Here is a 17,677-nt window from a genome sequence, read left to right on the forward strand (position 1 = left end):
TTACCGGTGTTCTGTCCCTCACCCTCCTCAGCCGAGGAGTGGAGGCTGCACTCACTGGATGTTAAGCGAGCCTTACTTTTCTATTTGCATTGCACAAAGAGCTTTTGCAGAGATCCTCATTTGTTTGTTTCTTATGCACCCCCTAATTTGGGCCATAAGATTTCGGAGGCTATTAGACTGTGCTACTTGTTGGCGAAGTGGCCTCTGCCGGGTCCCATCTGTGCCCTACTAGGGCGCTGGCTACTTCCATGGCATTGCTTAAGGGTGCCTCCTTAGCTGACATCTGTAAGACAGCTACCTGGGCGTCTCCTCACGCATTCATGAGACACTACGCCCTTGACGTCCGGAGGCATCATAGAGCGCAGCTGGGCAACCTGGTTCTTCAGTCTGTTCATTCAGCTTGACCACCAGCTCCCTCCCCCAGGTAAGCCTGGCTTGCTAATCTCCCATGGATGTGAAGCACAGAGACCACGAAGAAGATCAACAGGCTGCTTACCTGTAACTGATGATCTTCGAGTGGTCATCTGTGCATTCACACCACCCGTCCTCCTTCCCCTCTGCTGTTGGTCATTCTTGTGACTGACTATGGTCGGAAGGCACTGGTGGGATCTCCACTCCATCCCGGGAGCATACGTAGTGGGGGCTTTGCGCATGCTCACGGGGCGTTGGCGCATTAAAATCCCGGTCTTGGGTATTACCAGTCGGGGATCGGCGCTGAAGCTTCATCCCATGGGTGTGAATGCACAGATGACCACTCGAAGATCATCAGTTACAGGTAAGCAACCTGTTTTTCTGTTTATTTGCGCCATCTTGGAGTCTTGTTTTGAGGGATGGCCGGGGCAGAGAGGAGCATCAAGGAGACACAGCGACTCCTTCCCTCTCTTGCTTCCATGCCTTTGGCCTTCTTCCCCCCAGCCAGACACCCAGCAGCTGCAGAAGAGGGGAGGGCTGCTTTTTTAGAAAGGGGAGCCCCAGCAGGCTTGGACTGCTGCTCTGGGGGGGGGAGCGCAGGGGGAAAAAACAACATCTGTGCATGAAGGAGGATTTGCTTTGCTGATGGTGCGGCTCAGTTCGGAGGACCTGTGCTTGTGGAGCAACAAGATTGGTGAAAGAACTCTCCCCCTTCCCCCCCTGGCAATTTGGGAAGATTGCGGGGCAGAGTTTGAGGAGGTGATAGAACTCAGCAGGGCTGTGATGTCAGAGACTCTACCTTCCCAAACTGCCCTTTCCAGCAGGGGAAATGATTCCTGTGACCTGGAGGTCAGCTGTAATCCCAGGCAAACTCCAGCCCTCAACTGGAAGTTGGCAACCCCAAATACTCCCCCCCCCATGCGGTGGTGTCTTGGTTGGTTGGCTGACTGCAAAGTGAGAAAGGCTCTCCCTTCCTCCTTCTCCCTCATCATCCTGAAGGGCATTGCACTGGTATTTTGATATGATGCTTAGCATTCAGAAGCAAAAAAGATAACATGATGAGCTAAAAAGCTGGTGCAGAAGTCATGCTCAACCAAAACTACCTCTGGAAGTGAGGGGGAGGGGCAAGTGTGCCTCCTGGAGAGGAGAAGGAGCATCCCCCCATAGCAGGAGTTTCCCTGTCCAGGGGCCCCTCAGGCACTCCACTGGCTCCAACTCCCCCCCCCCCATCGCCTTCTGCCCACCACTGGCGCCCAGAGACACCACTGGCTCTTCCAATAGCAGATGTTGAGAGCATGCCTTGATCCGTGTTACAGAAAAAAGTACTGTGGCTCTGTGTAATGTTGGGCTGAAGAAGAACTCGATAAGCGAAACCGTGAGGATTCCTTTAATAAGCGGTTCCTTATTCTCTCTGTCTAAATCACGAACGGAACACCAAAAGACTCCACCCACGTCTACAGTTTATTTTGAAGAGGCAACTGCCAGTGAGAGACTGATGCAGTGACTTTGTGGGGTTTTTCAAACAATACGTGTTTCCTTGTCTTTTTTTATTTTGCCTAAACGAGAACACATTTACACACTTACAGTGTGATAGTATTATTGCTTCTGGAATTCTAGTTCTAGGCTGGAATATTATTGATCCTAAATTAATTTCTATTTATTAGGTTTATAGTCTGCCTCAGAGATGACTTAATGGCATACAGAACATGCATAGTCCAGCTCAACCAATAAGCTTCGTTGGTCTTCAAGTTGCCTGACTGGACTCCAACGTTGTTCTGTTGCTTCAGACAACATGGCTACCCATGGCTTGCTTATCTGAACAGAGGCAAACAGCTGGTTGAATATTCAACAAGAACCAGCTTAGTGTCCTGGTACAGAGTGGTGGACTCTAATCTGGAGAGCTGGGTTTGATTCCCCACTTCTCCATACGAAGTCAGCTGGGTGACCTTGGCTCAGTCACAGTTCTCTCAAAACTGTCTCAGCCCCAGCCACCTCACAGGATGCCTGTGGTGGGGAGAGGAAGGGAAGGTGATTGTGAGCCGCTCTGAGACTCTTCGGAGTGGAGGGCGGGATATAAATCCAATATCTTCTTCTTCTTCCTCCTCTGATCACAAGATGAAAACAGATTGCGGATATAATAGGCAGGTGATTGAGCATTATCAGGCTTCAAGATGTGCCAGAAATGGAGGCAAGTGACCAGACTATACTCCCTCCCCCCTCGGAGACTGCAGATGGATGGTGAGGGGAGACTGCAGAATCTAAAGCTTAGCTCTCCCCCCCCCCCCCCGCGCAGCACATAGCGGATCCAAGCCTGGGTAGCCGTGTTGGTCTGAAGGGGCAGAAGGAAGCGGGGCCAGACTCGGCCCTGAAGCAAACCTTGCGAGAGAGATGTTGGGGGCTGGCAGGGACACGGGAAGGGTCACATCAAGCTGCTGATTCAGGATCCGAGATTTCTCAGCATCTGTTCTTTCTGGTAAAAACCATTCAGCGGCCGTGCATTCCCCCTCCCCCATACAAATCCCTCTTGCTCACCTATCAGGAGCCTCCGTTGGGAGAGGAAAGACACCCTTTCCATGCCTAGTGTGTGCACAGGTGAAGTCGAAGTCAAAACGAAAGCACCCCGCCCTGCATTTTGCTTGATTACTTCCAGCATCCGCCACAGCACCCCCCCCCCCCCGCTCCCGCAATCTGCCTGACTTCCAGGATCAGGGCTGGTGGACCACGCTTATCCAGCCCGTTAGAAGATTTCAGAAAGAGAAAGGGAAGCTCCCGTGCATATCAATCAATGCTTGCCAGGCCTGCTGCACAAATAAGAAATGTAATGCTTATAAAATAGGAATGTGCTCCCCTGTCTGCCTGAAAACTAGGGGGGGCGGGGGGCAGGCTTGTTTTGAGCCGGAGTGACACAGTTCTGGCTGGCTTGGCAGTGAGTGGGTGTGGCCTAATATGCAAATGAGTTCTTGTTGGGGGTTTTCTACAAAAAAAAGCCCTCGGAGGGAGGGATAGTGGGTGAGGGGCAAAACCCCTGCAGTCAACACAGTTGGGTGGGAGAGGACTTATTAGTGGAAATGGAAGAAATGGAAATGATTATTGGACTAGCTTTAATTCCACTGTTAATGAGAGCTGAATGTTCAATACATTGTTCACCTGCATCCCAAAAGCCCAAACATGCCTGATTGCAGAAGAAAAGGATAATTTTGCATGTATGATTTTATTGCAGCAGCTGCGCAGCTCAACTGCACTGATCCCTACCTCCAGCTTAAAGGTGTATAATTAAAAGGGTGGGGGAGACATTTTGCATTTAAACTTATTCCTTTTTAGAAATCACAATGGAACTTGGTGTTGTCCAGATCAATTTCATGTGCATTCTCACACGATCCTGTGGAAACTGCAATCCCTCCTTTCACCCACAAAAGTGTCCCCCCCCACCTTTACAAGTCCAGAACAAATGTGTCCAAAAGGAACGTATGGTACTTGCATTGTATTTGCATATTGGTCTTGTCTTGTATCAGTCGTGTAGTAGTACTTGCAGTGCATCAGGCTTGTCTTCATATGTGGGCTGCTTCCACACAACGGTGATTTTTCATGGCAGTTTTGTTGCAACTCTATGTGAAATCACTCTTGCAGCAGAGATTCCAGACAGCCCAAAGTAATCCCTTTTTAGCAGTGATTTCCCTTTCACAACTGAGGTGTTCAAAGCCGCTCTCCTGCTGTGTTCTCACATGGATCTCAAGATTTTATTTTGAGGATCATGGGTAATGCAGTGCTGCACAGAAATAATACAATACCTTTAAACAAACTTTTAATAAACTCCCACGTATTTGCGGACATCCCCAATGCCCCCTCCCCAAACGTTAGGCTGAGATGTGGGTGATTCACTTCTGTTTTTAAAGAAAGAGCACAAGTAACACTGCATAGGAATAACTCAATACCTTTAATTAAAAACCCAAGCTGGTATTTGTGCAGCCTCTAGCTCTTCCCTCCCCTGGGTTTCAAAGGCAGTTGTTGTTGTTGTTGTTATTATTATTATTATTTGTTTATTTATATTCTTCCCGTTCTCCCATTGGGAGCTCAGAGTGGAGTACATCAAATAAAATCACAATAAAATCATAATAAAACTAATTACAACATTCATCAAGTGCAGCAAAATAATTCAGCAAGATGGCATGACAGCAAGGTGGTATAGCACAAGTAGTACCACAATACAGCACCAGTAGGGCAGTAGGGGGGAGGCCAACTGATCGATGAATAGATGCCCGCTGCCTCATCCAATGACCTGGCAGAATATGTCAAGTCTGCAGATTCAATAACGAGTCGATGTAGATACAAAGAATTAGTTTATTGATGCTGGTTACTTGCGGCCTTGGCCCGAGCTTGAAAAGACTGAAGACCGTATAATAGATACATTGCATATAAGGAACACTTCAAAGGGATTTCTACGGGCCGGGGAATCTAGCAAAGAGAACATTCACACATAGAGGTTACTAATACATTGTCATGTTGATTAGAGGCCCGCGGCCTTGGTACTCCCAGGCTTCCTGTCTCCCCCGAGCCTTAGCTGAGAAGGTTCAGATAAGACTTTTCACACATCACCATTTCAAAGCAGGGACATTCTCTACGGAAGGGAGGGGGGAACAGGGGAGAGTTAGCTAGCAGCATTTGGTTACACTTTGGTTCTACCCAGCATGCTCTTTGAGTGAGCCAGAGTTAAGGCCAGACCTGACAGAATAGCTCTGTTTTTCAGGCCCTACGAAAGGCCAATAGACCAGGTAGGGCCTAGGTCTCCACAGGGAGCTGATTCCACCAGGTCGGGGCAGGACTAAGAAAGTCCTGGCCCTGGTGGAGGCAAGACGGGCATCTCTTGTGCCGGGGACTATCAGAAGATCTTGGGAGGCTGAATGAAGTGACCTCCGGGGCATATATGGGAGGAGACGGTCCCGTAGGTATGTTGGTCCCAGGCCACGCAAGGCCTTAAAAGTCAAGACTAACACCTTGAAATGGATCCGGTACTCTATAGGCAGCCAGTGCAGGTCGCGGAGTGCCGGCCATGTGCTCACCCGTACAGATGATGCAGTCAGCAAGCGAGCTGCCGCATTCTGCACCCGCTGCAGTTTCTGGATCAGTTTCAGGGGTAGGCCAGCGTAGAGCGAGTTACAGTAGTCCAGCCTGGAAGTGACCATTGCATGGGTCGCTGTAGCCAGGTCTTGGGGGGATAGATATGGTGCGAGCTGCTTGCTCTGCTGTAGATGGAAAAAGGCAGACCCAGCAGCCGCTGTGATCTGGGCCTCCATGGAGAGGGAGGTGTCCAGAATCACCCCCAGACTCTTCACCTGTTGGGTTCTCTTCTGTTGTGCTACTTCTTGCCATGGACTGCTGCCCTTTGCGCTCACCTGCAAATGGAAAGGGGCGCTGCGGAGGGAGGGCGGAATCCAAGCCCTGCCCTTGTGCTGAAGCTGCTGCTGCCCGGAATGCAAGTCCTCCCACTCCTCCTCACGGCCTCCTTGCACAGGAGCACTTCTCAGATCTGACGCCTTGTTTCTGGGGATCCCTAAAAGTTGCCCCCTTACTCACGCCCCCTCCTTGGGCTGCAGGGTCTTACAAGCGTCAGACTGACAGCTGCTCATCTGCATGTGGAGTGGGGTGGGGGGATCCCCACAAGTCCAGCTGAGCGTCTGCGGGAAGGGAGCCGGGGTGTGTGTGTGCCTGTGACTGGGGAGGGATGCTCCAGAAAGCAGGGCCCTGGTCTGAGGATGGTGCTGCTGAGGTGTACACAAGTGCGTGTGTGTGTGGGGGGGGTGTTGTGGGCACGCAGAAGGGTTGACTGCAGACATTCAGCTGCATGTGTGTCTGTGGGGGGTGGGGGCAGTGGGCATGACTCCACTCTCCTCACCGCCTGTCAGCCCCCAGGCTAGTTTCTGCAGAGGCTCCCAGGCGTCCCTGGATGTTGTAGTCTCAAATGAGGCCCATCCAGGATTGCACACGTGAGGTTTGCCTAGGACTTCCCATGTTCAGGTGTTCCTTTGAAACATTGCAGCTGCACATCTGGGAGGGAAAAGGTGCCAGGCTATCCTGCCCACGCCCTGCTGCCTTCTCTGGGGGGGGGGGTGTCCGCACTCTCTCCTTGGAGTCTGCATAGGTTGGCTGATCAGCGTGTGTGTGTGTGTGTGTGTACCTCTTTTGTAGTGGGTTGTGCTGTGCTGGAGGGTGTCATGCTGCAGGCAGGGCCGGCTGAGAGCACGCTGCCTGGCTGGGAGCGCCACAACCAGAGGGAGCCGCATGCGGCTGCTGGGTCCTCAGCATCTGTTTTCGGCTGCAAGAAACCAGACAGACTATCGTGAGGTTTGGGCGGCTTGGGCATCCCTTGCTGATTCTTGCACTCCTTGACATCGGAGGCACCTGCCTCGTAGTTCAAATGCATAAACAGCTAACAGCACTTGACATTTAAAAGCGATTTTCTTGTTATGCACTTGTGTAGTCAAAAGAGTAACACTAATCCTATTAAAGATCTTATGTCATAGAGGAGGAGGATGGGATCCTCTGCGTGAGTGTGTGTGCGTGTGTGGGGGGGAGGTTTCTCCTGATTGGCAGGATGCAAAGCAGGAGGGGAGGTGCTTGTGAGGGGGAGGGGGAGGATTTATGACCTGATATAGTTAGAGCGAGGATTTCTGTGGGAAATGCCAGCAGTGGCAGTTGCTGATGCTTTCACACTGGCAGCAGTGCGGTGCGGTGCTGTGTGGTGCAGAGAGAGAGAGAGGGAGGGTGACCTAATAGCGGAACGAGATCCAGCCCGGGGGGAGGGGAGGGGAGGGGGGGAGCAGAGCAGGGGGTGTTCAGAGGCGGCAGGAGAGAGAAGGGAAAGTGAGTGAGAGAGTGCCTTCCCGGCCCCTGTGGAAACGGATACCAGGGCCATCTGCTGCCTGTAGATCAGAGCTGGTCGGCAGGGCGGGCCAGAGAACTTTGTGGCTCTTTTGAATGAAGCGCTGAGTGACGCACCGCAGCTTTGGCCAGGCAGCCTGGGAGATGGTGCTGCTGCATGAGACCTGGGCATGGAGGTCCCCATCCCGGAGGCCTGCTTTGGCGTGAGGGTGGTGGCAGAGAGGGAATGAATGCAGGGCATCTTGCCGGCAGCGTCTGGCTTGGGGCGCCTGATGGAATGAGTGGGTGAAGCCCCCAGAAGCCAGCCTGCGGCCGCTCATGAATGGCGGAGCTGAGCCGGAGTGGTGTGTTGCATGCAGAGACATGCTGAGGCTCCCCTCTGAGCCCTGGGCCAAGAGACACCATGGAGAAGTCAAGTAGCGAGGAGTCCTCCATCCGGCGGAGTCCATCTTTGGAGAGCAAGGACTCGGACTGCGCCAAGCCCTCTACCTCAGGCAGGCAGTTTGGCCGCGGCTTCACGGCCGGCGCTTTCTACGGCACTGCTGGATCGCGCAAGCAGAGTCCCCACAACGCAGCTGGAGCAGGGACTGGCGGCGTCACTGGCGACAAGGGCAAAGCACCCAAAGGCGGCGGCAGCAGCAAATATGTGGTCTTTTACCTGGATCTGTCCTTTGTTTTCCTTCTAGAATTTCAGAAGTGCAGCATGGCCAGAGGCTGCTTGTGTTGCTTGAAGTACATGATGTTCCTTTTCAATTTAATGTTCTGGGTGAGTACTGCTTCTATTGTCTTCCTTCGTTCCTGCGGCATTTTGAGCAGAGCGTCTCTTTCCAGCCTGACAGTTACACAGACCCCCCCAGCCTCTCTGCTCCCTCTTGCTGCTTCTTTCTGCCTGCACAGAATAATGACGGTGCTGCATTTGTGCTGCAGAGGGCCCAATCCTCCCCGGCCTCTTGGCTGTCTTCAGAGGGAGTGCACTTTGGCGAGAGACGAGAGCAGTGGGAGGGGCCCTGGGCAGGCTGCATTGGAGGGAACTCTCCCCCCCCCCCCCATGGAGTGGTCAAAATGGCCCACGTTGCTTCCCTTCTGCCATCTGGCTCCTTTCCTGGGGAGTTGCACCTCAGCCTGCATCTCCCAGCTGCCCCTGCTCATCTGGCTGACCTGCCTCAAAAAGGCAAGAAAGTGACAAGCGACTTCCCAGGCTTCACCCCCTTGCTCCGTTCTTCCCCGGCCAGCCTGTCCCTTCTGATTTCCGCCCAAATGGCAAACGGCTTCTTGGGTTCTGCCTCTGCCTCTCCCTTGTTGGTCTGAGGACTGTGCTCAGCTGGCAGGCAAGGGGGGGACAGCCTTTTGGGGGGGGGCAGGTGTGATACTCCAGGGAGCAGACGTGGAAGCTCCAGAGGAGGAGAGCACAATGACAGAAGGCAGGAACAGATGCAGGAGAAACCAGGCTGATAATGTCAGTCAGCAAATTGTTTTAATGATTTTTTTTTAAGCAAGGAAATTAATTTAAATTCTCTGTGCTTGAGACATTTGGATGCCACTTGGTGTTTGATGGAGCAAAAGCCAGCCGGGTGGAACGAGCAGGATGAAGAGTCTCCCCCCCCCCCCCCACAGCTCAGTGGGTCAGTGGAGAGGAGGCTGATCCTTCAAGGTCATCAGGCAGAGATAAAACAGCCCAGTGGCCAGTGATGGTTCTCTCACTTGTCTCCGGATTGTGCAGCAGAGTTGCATCGCTTAGGCTTAAGTCAGAGTTCCAAAGATCCTTTTGCTCCCTGGGGGCTGCCTCTTTCTGTCTGGGCTCCAAACTTGACATGAGGACAAGGAGGGGCTTTTTCCTCAGGGTGGGGGTGGGGGGGACAGGGGACCACCCCATGCAGGACTGCAGCACTGAGGGGGCTTCCGTCTCCCCATGCAACATTGCTGTGGTTTAAATCCCCCCCTCTGCCCAGAGCTCTCTTTGCCCCCACAGGAAGAAACATGAAGGTGCTGTGTGGCCACAGGCCTCCTCCTGCCCCCCCCCCCCAGGTGAAATACTTCATGGAGTAGCAGAGATTAGCCTTACAGAGATTGATCTAGTGGAAGGGGTTTTGTTTGTCTTAGACTTGGGGTTGTCTTCTGTTCAGCTTCCTGCCTCATGTGTGGTGTCCATAACCCTCGGAGAGCCCCTGCCGCTCGGTCCTGAAGCTTCCTGCCTCGTGTGTGGTGTCCACAACCCTCAGAGAGCTCCTGCTTTCTTATTTTATTGCCATCACGGGGTAGGGGTGGGATTGGCATGGGAGTCAACATTTAAAATTTAAAACCCATTTAAAATTTAAGATGGCTGTGGTCCAGTAAAGGGGTAAACCGTGTAAGTAGCTGAGGCCACTAATCCTGTGGTAGAGGTTGTTCCATTTGAGAGAAGAGGGGCTGCTTCTTCCTTGGCACTTCTGACTGTTTAGAGTTTTCCTCCCCCCGCCCCCCCCCTGCCCCGGCTGTGTCTTTAGGGCAAGTGGAAGAAGAGCTCCAAGGACTGTGGGTGGTCCTATCGCCACCGTTTATGAATGACTGATCGAGACCAGCCATTTGAATTGGGATTAGGGCTGCATGCCTCAGATAGCTCTGCTTGGCTGGGGACAGGGCTAATAGAGCTCCATTGAGGAATCTCACATACAGAATGCAGGGGGAAGAAGCCCAGGGGTTAGAAGGAAAGGCAAGAATAAAGGTAGCCTAAAGAAATCCATGGGGCTTGGCGGGGGGCCACACACTACAGAGGAATGACGTGTCCCCCCCCCCCAGCATATCTAAGATCCAGCATATCTAAGATCACCGTCACTGCGACCTTAGACTAGGCACGAAGAGCAATTTGTAAGTATTTCAGTGGCTGGCTTTCTATTATGTAGACTTTGTGACATTAAATATTTTATTGTTTCATTATGAATTGTGAGCCACTCTGAGCCTGCTTTGGCAGGGAGGCCGGGATATAAATTGAATAAACCTAACCTAACCTTATAGTCTAATTTTTTTTTAAATGTACCTTTGGTTTACGGGAAGAGTCGAGATTAAGGCCCAGGTCACTCATTCATGTTTTCATTCCAATTTGGAAATGTTGTCATTCAAGGCAGTCAAGATATTCTGTCCCCATCCCCCTTGAAACACTGGCCAAGCCCTGTGGCTGCCTTCAGTCCTCTACCCCAGCCTGCCAAGGGAGCCGGGACTGAGCCAGAGATGGAGGAGGAGGAGGAAGAGGAGTGCAAGGCTACCACAAAACCACCTCCTGCCTCACCATGTGTGATCCATCTTGAGTCCCTGTGAGAAAGGCAAAAGTGGAAATACATTTTTAAACGGCAAAAATCCGTACTGCTGAGCAAATTGCCTCTCAGCAGGACCCTGGGGCTTGTATGCAGGAGTCTGCTCAACCCTCAAAGGATGAAGGAGGAGTCCGGGGCACCTGAAAGGCCAACCAAGCTTTATTCAGAACGGAACCTTTGCTGTGCTAGAAGCACCCTTCGTCAGGCACTGGAGTGGGGCACAGTGGGCAGAGTTACATATAATGCCAATGTTGTGGATCCTGGTTTTGATCCAATCCGATGATCCTGTAATTATGAGATTGTTTTGTTTGGATGTGGTTTATTTAATGTCGTCGTAAAGTTTTTAACGTTGTAAGTCGCCCTGGGCCTGCTTGCGGGATAGGGCGGGGTATGAATAAAAAAATCAAATTAAAATTAAATCTAGCTGGTGGGCAGCGATTAAGCATGCGAAATAGAAGCAGGTTAGAATCTCTGGCAAAATAGGACTCCGCTTCCAGTCTGAATAAAACTTGGTTGGCCTTCAAGGTGCTCCTGGACTCCAACTTTGTCCTTTTGCTTCAGACCGAGACAGCTGCTGCCCACCTGGGTCTGGACTCCCAAGAATTTGGGCCACTGCCCTAGAATGTGCTTTCTCAGACTCCCTGGAGTCCTTGCTGGGAGATGAGTAAGTAGCGACCTTGACGATGCCCCCCCTCCCCGCCATGGGTGTCCCTTCAAGAGAGCTGAGAAGCCGCCTCCCACACTAGCCGTGCTGCCCTGGACAGAGGAGCATTGACTTGTCTGCAGTTGTCTGGAGTGGCCCAAAAGGGCTTCTTTCAAATGTTCTCTCAGCATTGGCCGGAGGCCCTTCATCTTTCACAGCTGATTGTATGGCTTGTGTCTTGCCTAAAGACTACGGTGTGGTGCTCAATGCGGGGTGCTCCTGAATGCTGTCCTCAGCTGTTGGCTGTGCCCTGGGCTTGTTTCAGGGTTGATGGCTCTTGTGTTGTTGCTTTTAGAATTTTATTGTGTTGTTTTCGCTTTGTGAGGTGCTTCAAACAGATTTCTGTAGGAGTGACATACTTCCAGAAAGCTTTTGATAAAGTTCCTCATCAAAGACTCCTAAGTAAGCTCAAGAGTCATGGGGTAAAAGGACAAGTCCTCTTGTGGATCAAAAACTGGTTAATTAGTAGGAAACAGAGAGTGAGTATAAATGGGCAATTTTTGCAGTGGAGGATGGTAAGTAGTGGGGTGCCACAGAGCTCAGTACTGGATCTGAAGCTTTTTAACTTGTTCATTAATGATTTGGAGTTGGGAGTAAGCAGTGAAGTGGCTAAGTTTGTGGATGACACTAAATTGTTCAGGGTGGTGAGAACCAGAGAGGATTGTGAGGCACTCCAAAGGGATCTGTTGAGGCTGGGTGAATGGGCATCAACATGGCAAATAAGGTTCAACGTGGCCAAGTACATGGTAATGCAAATTGGGGCAAAAAATCCTAACTATAAATACAAGTTGAACTGGCAGAGACTGACCAAGAGAGAGATTTTGGGGTAGATAACTCACTGAAAATGTCGAGACAGTGTGCGGCTGCAATAAAAAAGGCCAATGCTATGCTGGGAATTATTAGGAAGGGAATTGGAAATAAATCAGCCAGTATCATAATGCCCCTGTATAAATCGATGGTGTGGCCTCATTTGGAATACTGTGTACAATTCTGGTCACCGCACCTCAAAAAAGATATTATAGCACTGGAAAAAGTCCAGAAAAGGGCAACTAGAATGATTAAAGGTTTGGATCACTTTCCCTATGAAGAAAGACTAAAACACTTGGGGCTCTTTAGCTTGGAGAAACGACGACTATGGGGTGACATGATAGAGGTTTACAAGATTATGCATGGGATAGAGAAGGCAGAGAAAGAAGTACTTTTCTCCCTTTCTCACAATACAAGAACTCATGGATACTCAATGAAATTGCTGAGCAGTTGGGTTAGAATGGATAAAAGGAAGTCCTTCACTCAAAGGGTGATTAACATGTGGAATTCACTGCCACAGGAGGTGGTGGCGGCTACAAACATAGATGGCTTCAAGAGGGGAGTGGATAAATATATGGAGCAGAGGTCCATCAGTGGCTATTAGCCACAAGGAATAGATGGAAATCTCTGGGGCAAGGATGCTCTGTACTCTTGGTGCTTGGGGGCGGGCTTCTAGTGTCCTGGCCCCACTGGTGGACCTCCTGATAGCACCTGGGTTTTTGGCCACTGTGTGACGCAGAGTGTTGGACTGGATGGACCATTGGCCTGATCCAACATGGCTTCTCTTATGTTCTTAAGGCCATTTCAGCAGCTGCAAGTGGAGGAGCGGGGAATGAAACCTGGTTCTCCCAGATAAGAGTCCGCACACTTAACCACTACACCAAACTGGCTGAGTGGTAGCCCTTGGCTTGGCAAGCAGTGATGGTGGCTTGAGGGTGAAGGCTGTCCTCACCCCTCCTCTGTGAGGTGCACTGGGATAGCCAATGGCAGGCCCTGCTGCCTAGCTGAGCAAGCTGTGGCTCTGATAGAAGGGGCTTGGCTCCCTCTCTTGGCTGGCTGGGCAGTACAGAGGCTGTGGCTGGCCAAGTGCCATTGCTCCTTGACAGGTTTGTGGGCCTGCTGAGAGTGGGGGAATGGCTGCAACCCCTTCTGCACTGGGCTTTAGAAATAAGCGGGTTAACTAATCTCTTGCCAGGTTCCAGGCAGCTGCAGAAGTGGCGGTGAAGTTGTAGTGTCCCTTGGTTCACCTGGAATAATACTTTGCACCTTTTCTTAGGTGCCTCCTCTCATTAGATTGTCCCACTGGAAGGAGGGATGGAATTAAAGAGGGTGGTGCAGGGTTCCCCCTTAGTTTCATAGCTCTTGTAGGAGCTGTATTTACTAACCTTGGTGTCAAGGCGAAGAGAGATGCATAATAATGCAAACTGTGGTCAGTGATTTATAGGCTATATGTGGGTTTCCTTCTCCAACTGGTGCAAAAAAATAATTCCCTAACCTTTCCCTATGCTGGTCTTATGGGAATGGTTAGTCCCAGCTTCTGGTTGTTTTTTTTAAGTCTCCTTCTAGCATGGCTCTGTGGTAAAGTGCATACATATGTATTTTATATTTTTGAGGAAAGAAAGTCTTAAGAGTTTGAATAAAGATGTGCGTGTAATATTTGTTTGTCTTGCCACTCTCAGGCATCTGATGTTTATATGGCTCTTACATTAAGCAAATTTGGCCATCCCTGGTCTACAGTATAAGATTTTTTCCCCAGTGTTCTGCAATGCTCCCCAATAGGGATGGGTACAAACCTAAGCATTCTGGTTCAGTTTGGGGTTCGGTGCAGTTCCTGAATCAAAAATGTCCCAAACCAAACTGGCCAGTTTGGATCTCCCTTTCAGCTGTGGCATGCCACAAATGAGAGAAAGCAGGGATTGTCTGGAAAGGGGTAACTGGCTGCCAGCCATTTGACCTGTCTGTTTCGCTTTCCCCCACTTTAAAGCAAAACTGAGGGGGTTTAATGTCTTACAGCCATTTAAACATAACAGCCCCCCTGTTAGGTTTAAATGGCTGGCCCCTGGATGCCAGCCTTTTAATCCTACCTGGGTGATCCCCCCTCCTTCTCCCTGCCATGGCTTGCTGTGGCCATGAGAAAGGGTGCTCCACAGCTGGCCAAGTTCGGAGGCTCTGAACTGGGCTGAGTTCGTGCCAGATTTTTGCTCCTGAACATGTCCGTGGCCATGCCTGCTCCCCAAGGCTTTTCAGGCTTTTCCATGCTATAGAATTGGAATGGATGAAATGCTTTGTAGGTCAAAGTGCTTGTTGCTTTCACACAAAAAGAATATATTGCATATGAGATTTTGTTCAGGATCCCCCCAATCGCCCCATTTTTCCATTGGGAAAACGGAAAAAGTCTTCCCAAGCTGCATCTTTTTGGCATGAAAAGTTTTGCCTTAAGAAGTAGGTCTTGGAAGAAATATTTTCCTCACCCCCACTCTTGGCCTTCACATTTTTATCTGCCTCCCAGTACTGAGCAAGAATCTGGAATTTCTTAGTCACGTCGGAGTTAATTACGGAAGTGAAATCTAGGATTCCTCACCTCTAGCAGGAAAAAGTAGTCCACATACTTTTAGTTTAGTTCACTTTATTCGATTTATACCCCACCCTCCCTGCCAAGGCAGACTCAGGGAGGTTTGCAACATTGGTCATAACAACAATAAAAGATTAGCACACTAGTAATAAAATCAAGTCAATTAATAAAACAATTTAAAACACTTGGTACTAATAACATTTTGGTATTATTCAGTTACCCTGGTGTCAATATTTGCTGGATTCCTCCTGCTGTTATAGGTCTCAAGGGTCAGCTGAAAGGCAGCTGGAAGAGTGTGGTCTTACATGCCTTGCAGAACTGAGTAAGGTCCAGCAAGGCCCTAACCTCTTCCGGCAGCTGATTCCACCAGTAGGGGGCTGCCACTGAGAAGGCACCATCCCTAGTAGTTGTCAATCTCGCCTCTCTCGGTCCGGGGATCACTAAGAGGTGTTGAGTTCCTGACCTTAGTACGCTCTGGGGAACATGTGGGGACAGATGGTCCCTCAGGTAGGCAGGTCCTTGGCCATAAAGGGTTTTAAAGGTAATGACCAGCATCTTGTAGCGAATCCAGTATACTATTCGCAGTCAGTGCAGTTCTTGCAGCGCTGGCTGTATGTGCTCCCACCTGAGCAGCTCCACTAACAGCCTAGCCGCTGCGTTCTGCACTAGCTGTAGTTTCTGGGTTCGTGACAAGGGCAGCCCCATGTAGAGGGCATTACAGTAGTCCAGTCTCGAGGTGACTATTGCATGGATCACTGTTGTCAGGTTGCTTCGGTCAAGGAAAGGAGCCAACTGTTTTGCCTGCTTAAGGTGAAAAAAGGCGGATTTTGCAGTTGCTGCTATCTGGGCCTCCATTGTCAAGGAGGACTTCAGTAGCACCCCCAAGCTTCTGACCTTGTGTGCCGTTGTCAGTGTCGCACCATCAAAAGTTGGTAGGGGAGTTCCCCGACACAGACCGCCGCAACTCAGGCAAAGGACCTCTGTCTTCATTGGATTCAGCTTCAATCAGCTCAGTTTAAGCCATCCAGCCACAGCTTGCAGTGTTTGGTTCAGGTTTCTGGGATGTTGTCAGGTCAGCCGTCCATTAGTAGATAGAGCTGCGTGTCATCAACGTACTGGTGGCAACCCAGCCCATACCTCCGGGCAATCTGGGCAAGGGGTCACATATAGATGTTAAACAGTATTGGGGATAGAACCGCCCCCTGAGGCACACCACAGTTAAGGGTGTCTCTGAGACAATTCTCCCCCAATTGATACCCTTTGTCCCTGGCCACAAAGGAAAGAGAAGAGCCACTGTAAGGCTAACCCCTAGATCCCTATGTTGGCGAGACAGTGGGTCAGTAGCTGATGGTTGACTGTATCGAACGCAGCCGATAGGTGTACCAACATCAGTACCGCCGAGCTGCCTCAATCCAGATGCCGCTGGAGGTCATTCACCAGGGTGACCAAAACTGTCTCTGTCCCATGGCCTGGACGGAAGCCAGATGGTGAGAATTTAGGATGGAAGCATCCTCCAGAAAGCTCTGTAACTGTAGCACTACTGCCCTCTCAATAATTTTACCCAAAAAGGGTAAATTCGAGACTGTGCCAATTTGACCGAGTCTAGAGTGGACTTTTTCAAGAGAGGGCGGACCACCGCCTCTTTAAGAGATGTTGGAAAAAGCCCTTCCGAGAGAGAGAGATCTATTTACGATACCCAGTATAGGATATCGGAGCTCTCCCTGGCAAGCTTTAATCAGCCAGGATGGGCAAGGGTCCAGATCACATATTGTTGGGCGCACAGTAGAGAGGATTCTGTCAACTTCCTCCAAACAGAGAAATTTAAAATGATCCAAGGCTGGCCCGGAAGACAGGCATGGGGAATCGAATTTGCATACTGTTTCAACTACGGCAGGCAGGTTGTTGCGGAGCGATGAGATCTTGTCTGTGAAAAAATTAGCAAAAGTCTCACAGCTAATATCCAATCCCCTAAGATTTTGTCTGCCTTGCGGCATTGTTGTAAGCATCCGAATTATATGGTCGAGGACCTGCCTACCTGAGGGACCATCTCTTCCCATATGAACCCCAGAGAGCACTGAGGTCAGCGGGGAAGAACCAACTGACTATCCCTGGGCCGAAGGAGGCAAAACTACAGAACACCCGTATACCAGCCTTCTCTATTGCAGCCCCACACCTATGGAACCAGCTCCCGGAAGAAGTGCGGGCCCTGCGGAGCCTCGAACAGTTCCGCAGGGCCTGCAAGACCATCCTTTTAAGGATGGCCTTTGTCTGACTGAACGATTGATGGATTCGCCTTAAGTGAGATCCACCATCATATCTACTGATGGAATAGCACCAGAAATATTTAATGTTTAATTTTAAACTGGAATGTTTTAAGGTTAGATGCTGTTTTTAATACCTATTGTATAATTTATTGTATTGATAAGTTGTTAGCCGCCCTGAGCCTGCCTCCCTCGGCGGGGAGGGCGGGATATAAATAAAACATTATTATACTAAGCAATTGCGCTGAGCACGAAGTTGCAGACGCAATCTTGGCTGTAAAGTAAACTTTTTTTGTGGCTTTGACTGCAATCTCATAGGACCTTATAAACTCTTTATAAGATGTTCTTATCTTATAAGTTGCTTCGTCTCAAGTCCGTCACCACTGCCTCTCTAGCCGTCTGAGCCCTCGTTTCATCAGCTGCAATTCCGGGGTAGCTTAGAATGGGGGCGCAGAGGGCTCTAGCTTAGAATGGGGGCGCAGAGGGGCCGTGGTGCAATCTCATCAATGACCCTGGAGAGTCGGCCATGCCAAGACTCAACTAGATCATATAGAGAATTGCCAGGGGACCAGGGATCCTGAAGAGCCATCAGAAACCGCTCTGGGTCAATCAGGCTCCGTGTGTGAGCTAAAATTCGCTCGCCGCCTAAACAGGTTTGAGGTGGGACATCCATACAAGCCTTTAGGGCAGAGTGGTCCGACCCTGGCACTGCTTCTGCAGTAACCCAGTCCACTGTAATTCCTGCTGCAAAGATCAAATC

The 17,677-nt window shown here is 50.4% G+C and overlaps 1 protein-coding gene across 2 annotated transcripts in view; it reads left to right on the forward strand.

The window, feature by feature from the left end:
- The window catches only part of TSPAN9 (tetraspanin 9), a 207,195-nt gene that overhangs the window by 93,539 nt on the left and 95,979 nt on the right, over window positions 1-17,677 (forward strand). The window contains exon 3 of one of the 2 annotated variants that reach the window (XM_060246172.1): window positions 7,974-8,053. In XM_060246172.1, the coding sequence (XP_060102155.1) occupies window positions 7,991-8,053 (63 nt within the window). In that variant the 5' untranslated portion in view covers window positions 7,974-7,990. Of the gene's footprint in view, window positions 1-7,673; window positions 8,054-17,677 lie in introns of those variants that run through there. The other variant, XM_060246171.1, reaches the window with a different exon arrangement.

The sequence above is a fragment of the Heteronotia binoei genome, chromosome 9 (genome assembly GCF_032191835.1).
Source record: "Heteronotia binoei isolate CCM8104 ecotype False Entrance Well chromosome 9, APGP_CSIRO_Hbin_v1, whole genome shotgun sequence".
Lineage (NCBI taxonomy): Eukaryota > Metazoa > Chordata > Lepidosauria > Squamata > Gekkonidae > Heteronotia > Heteronotia binoei.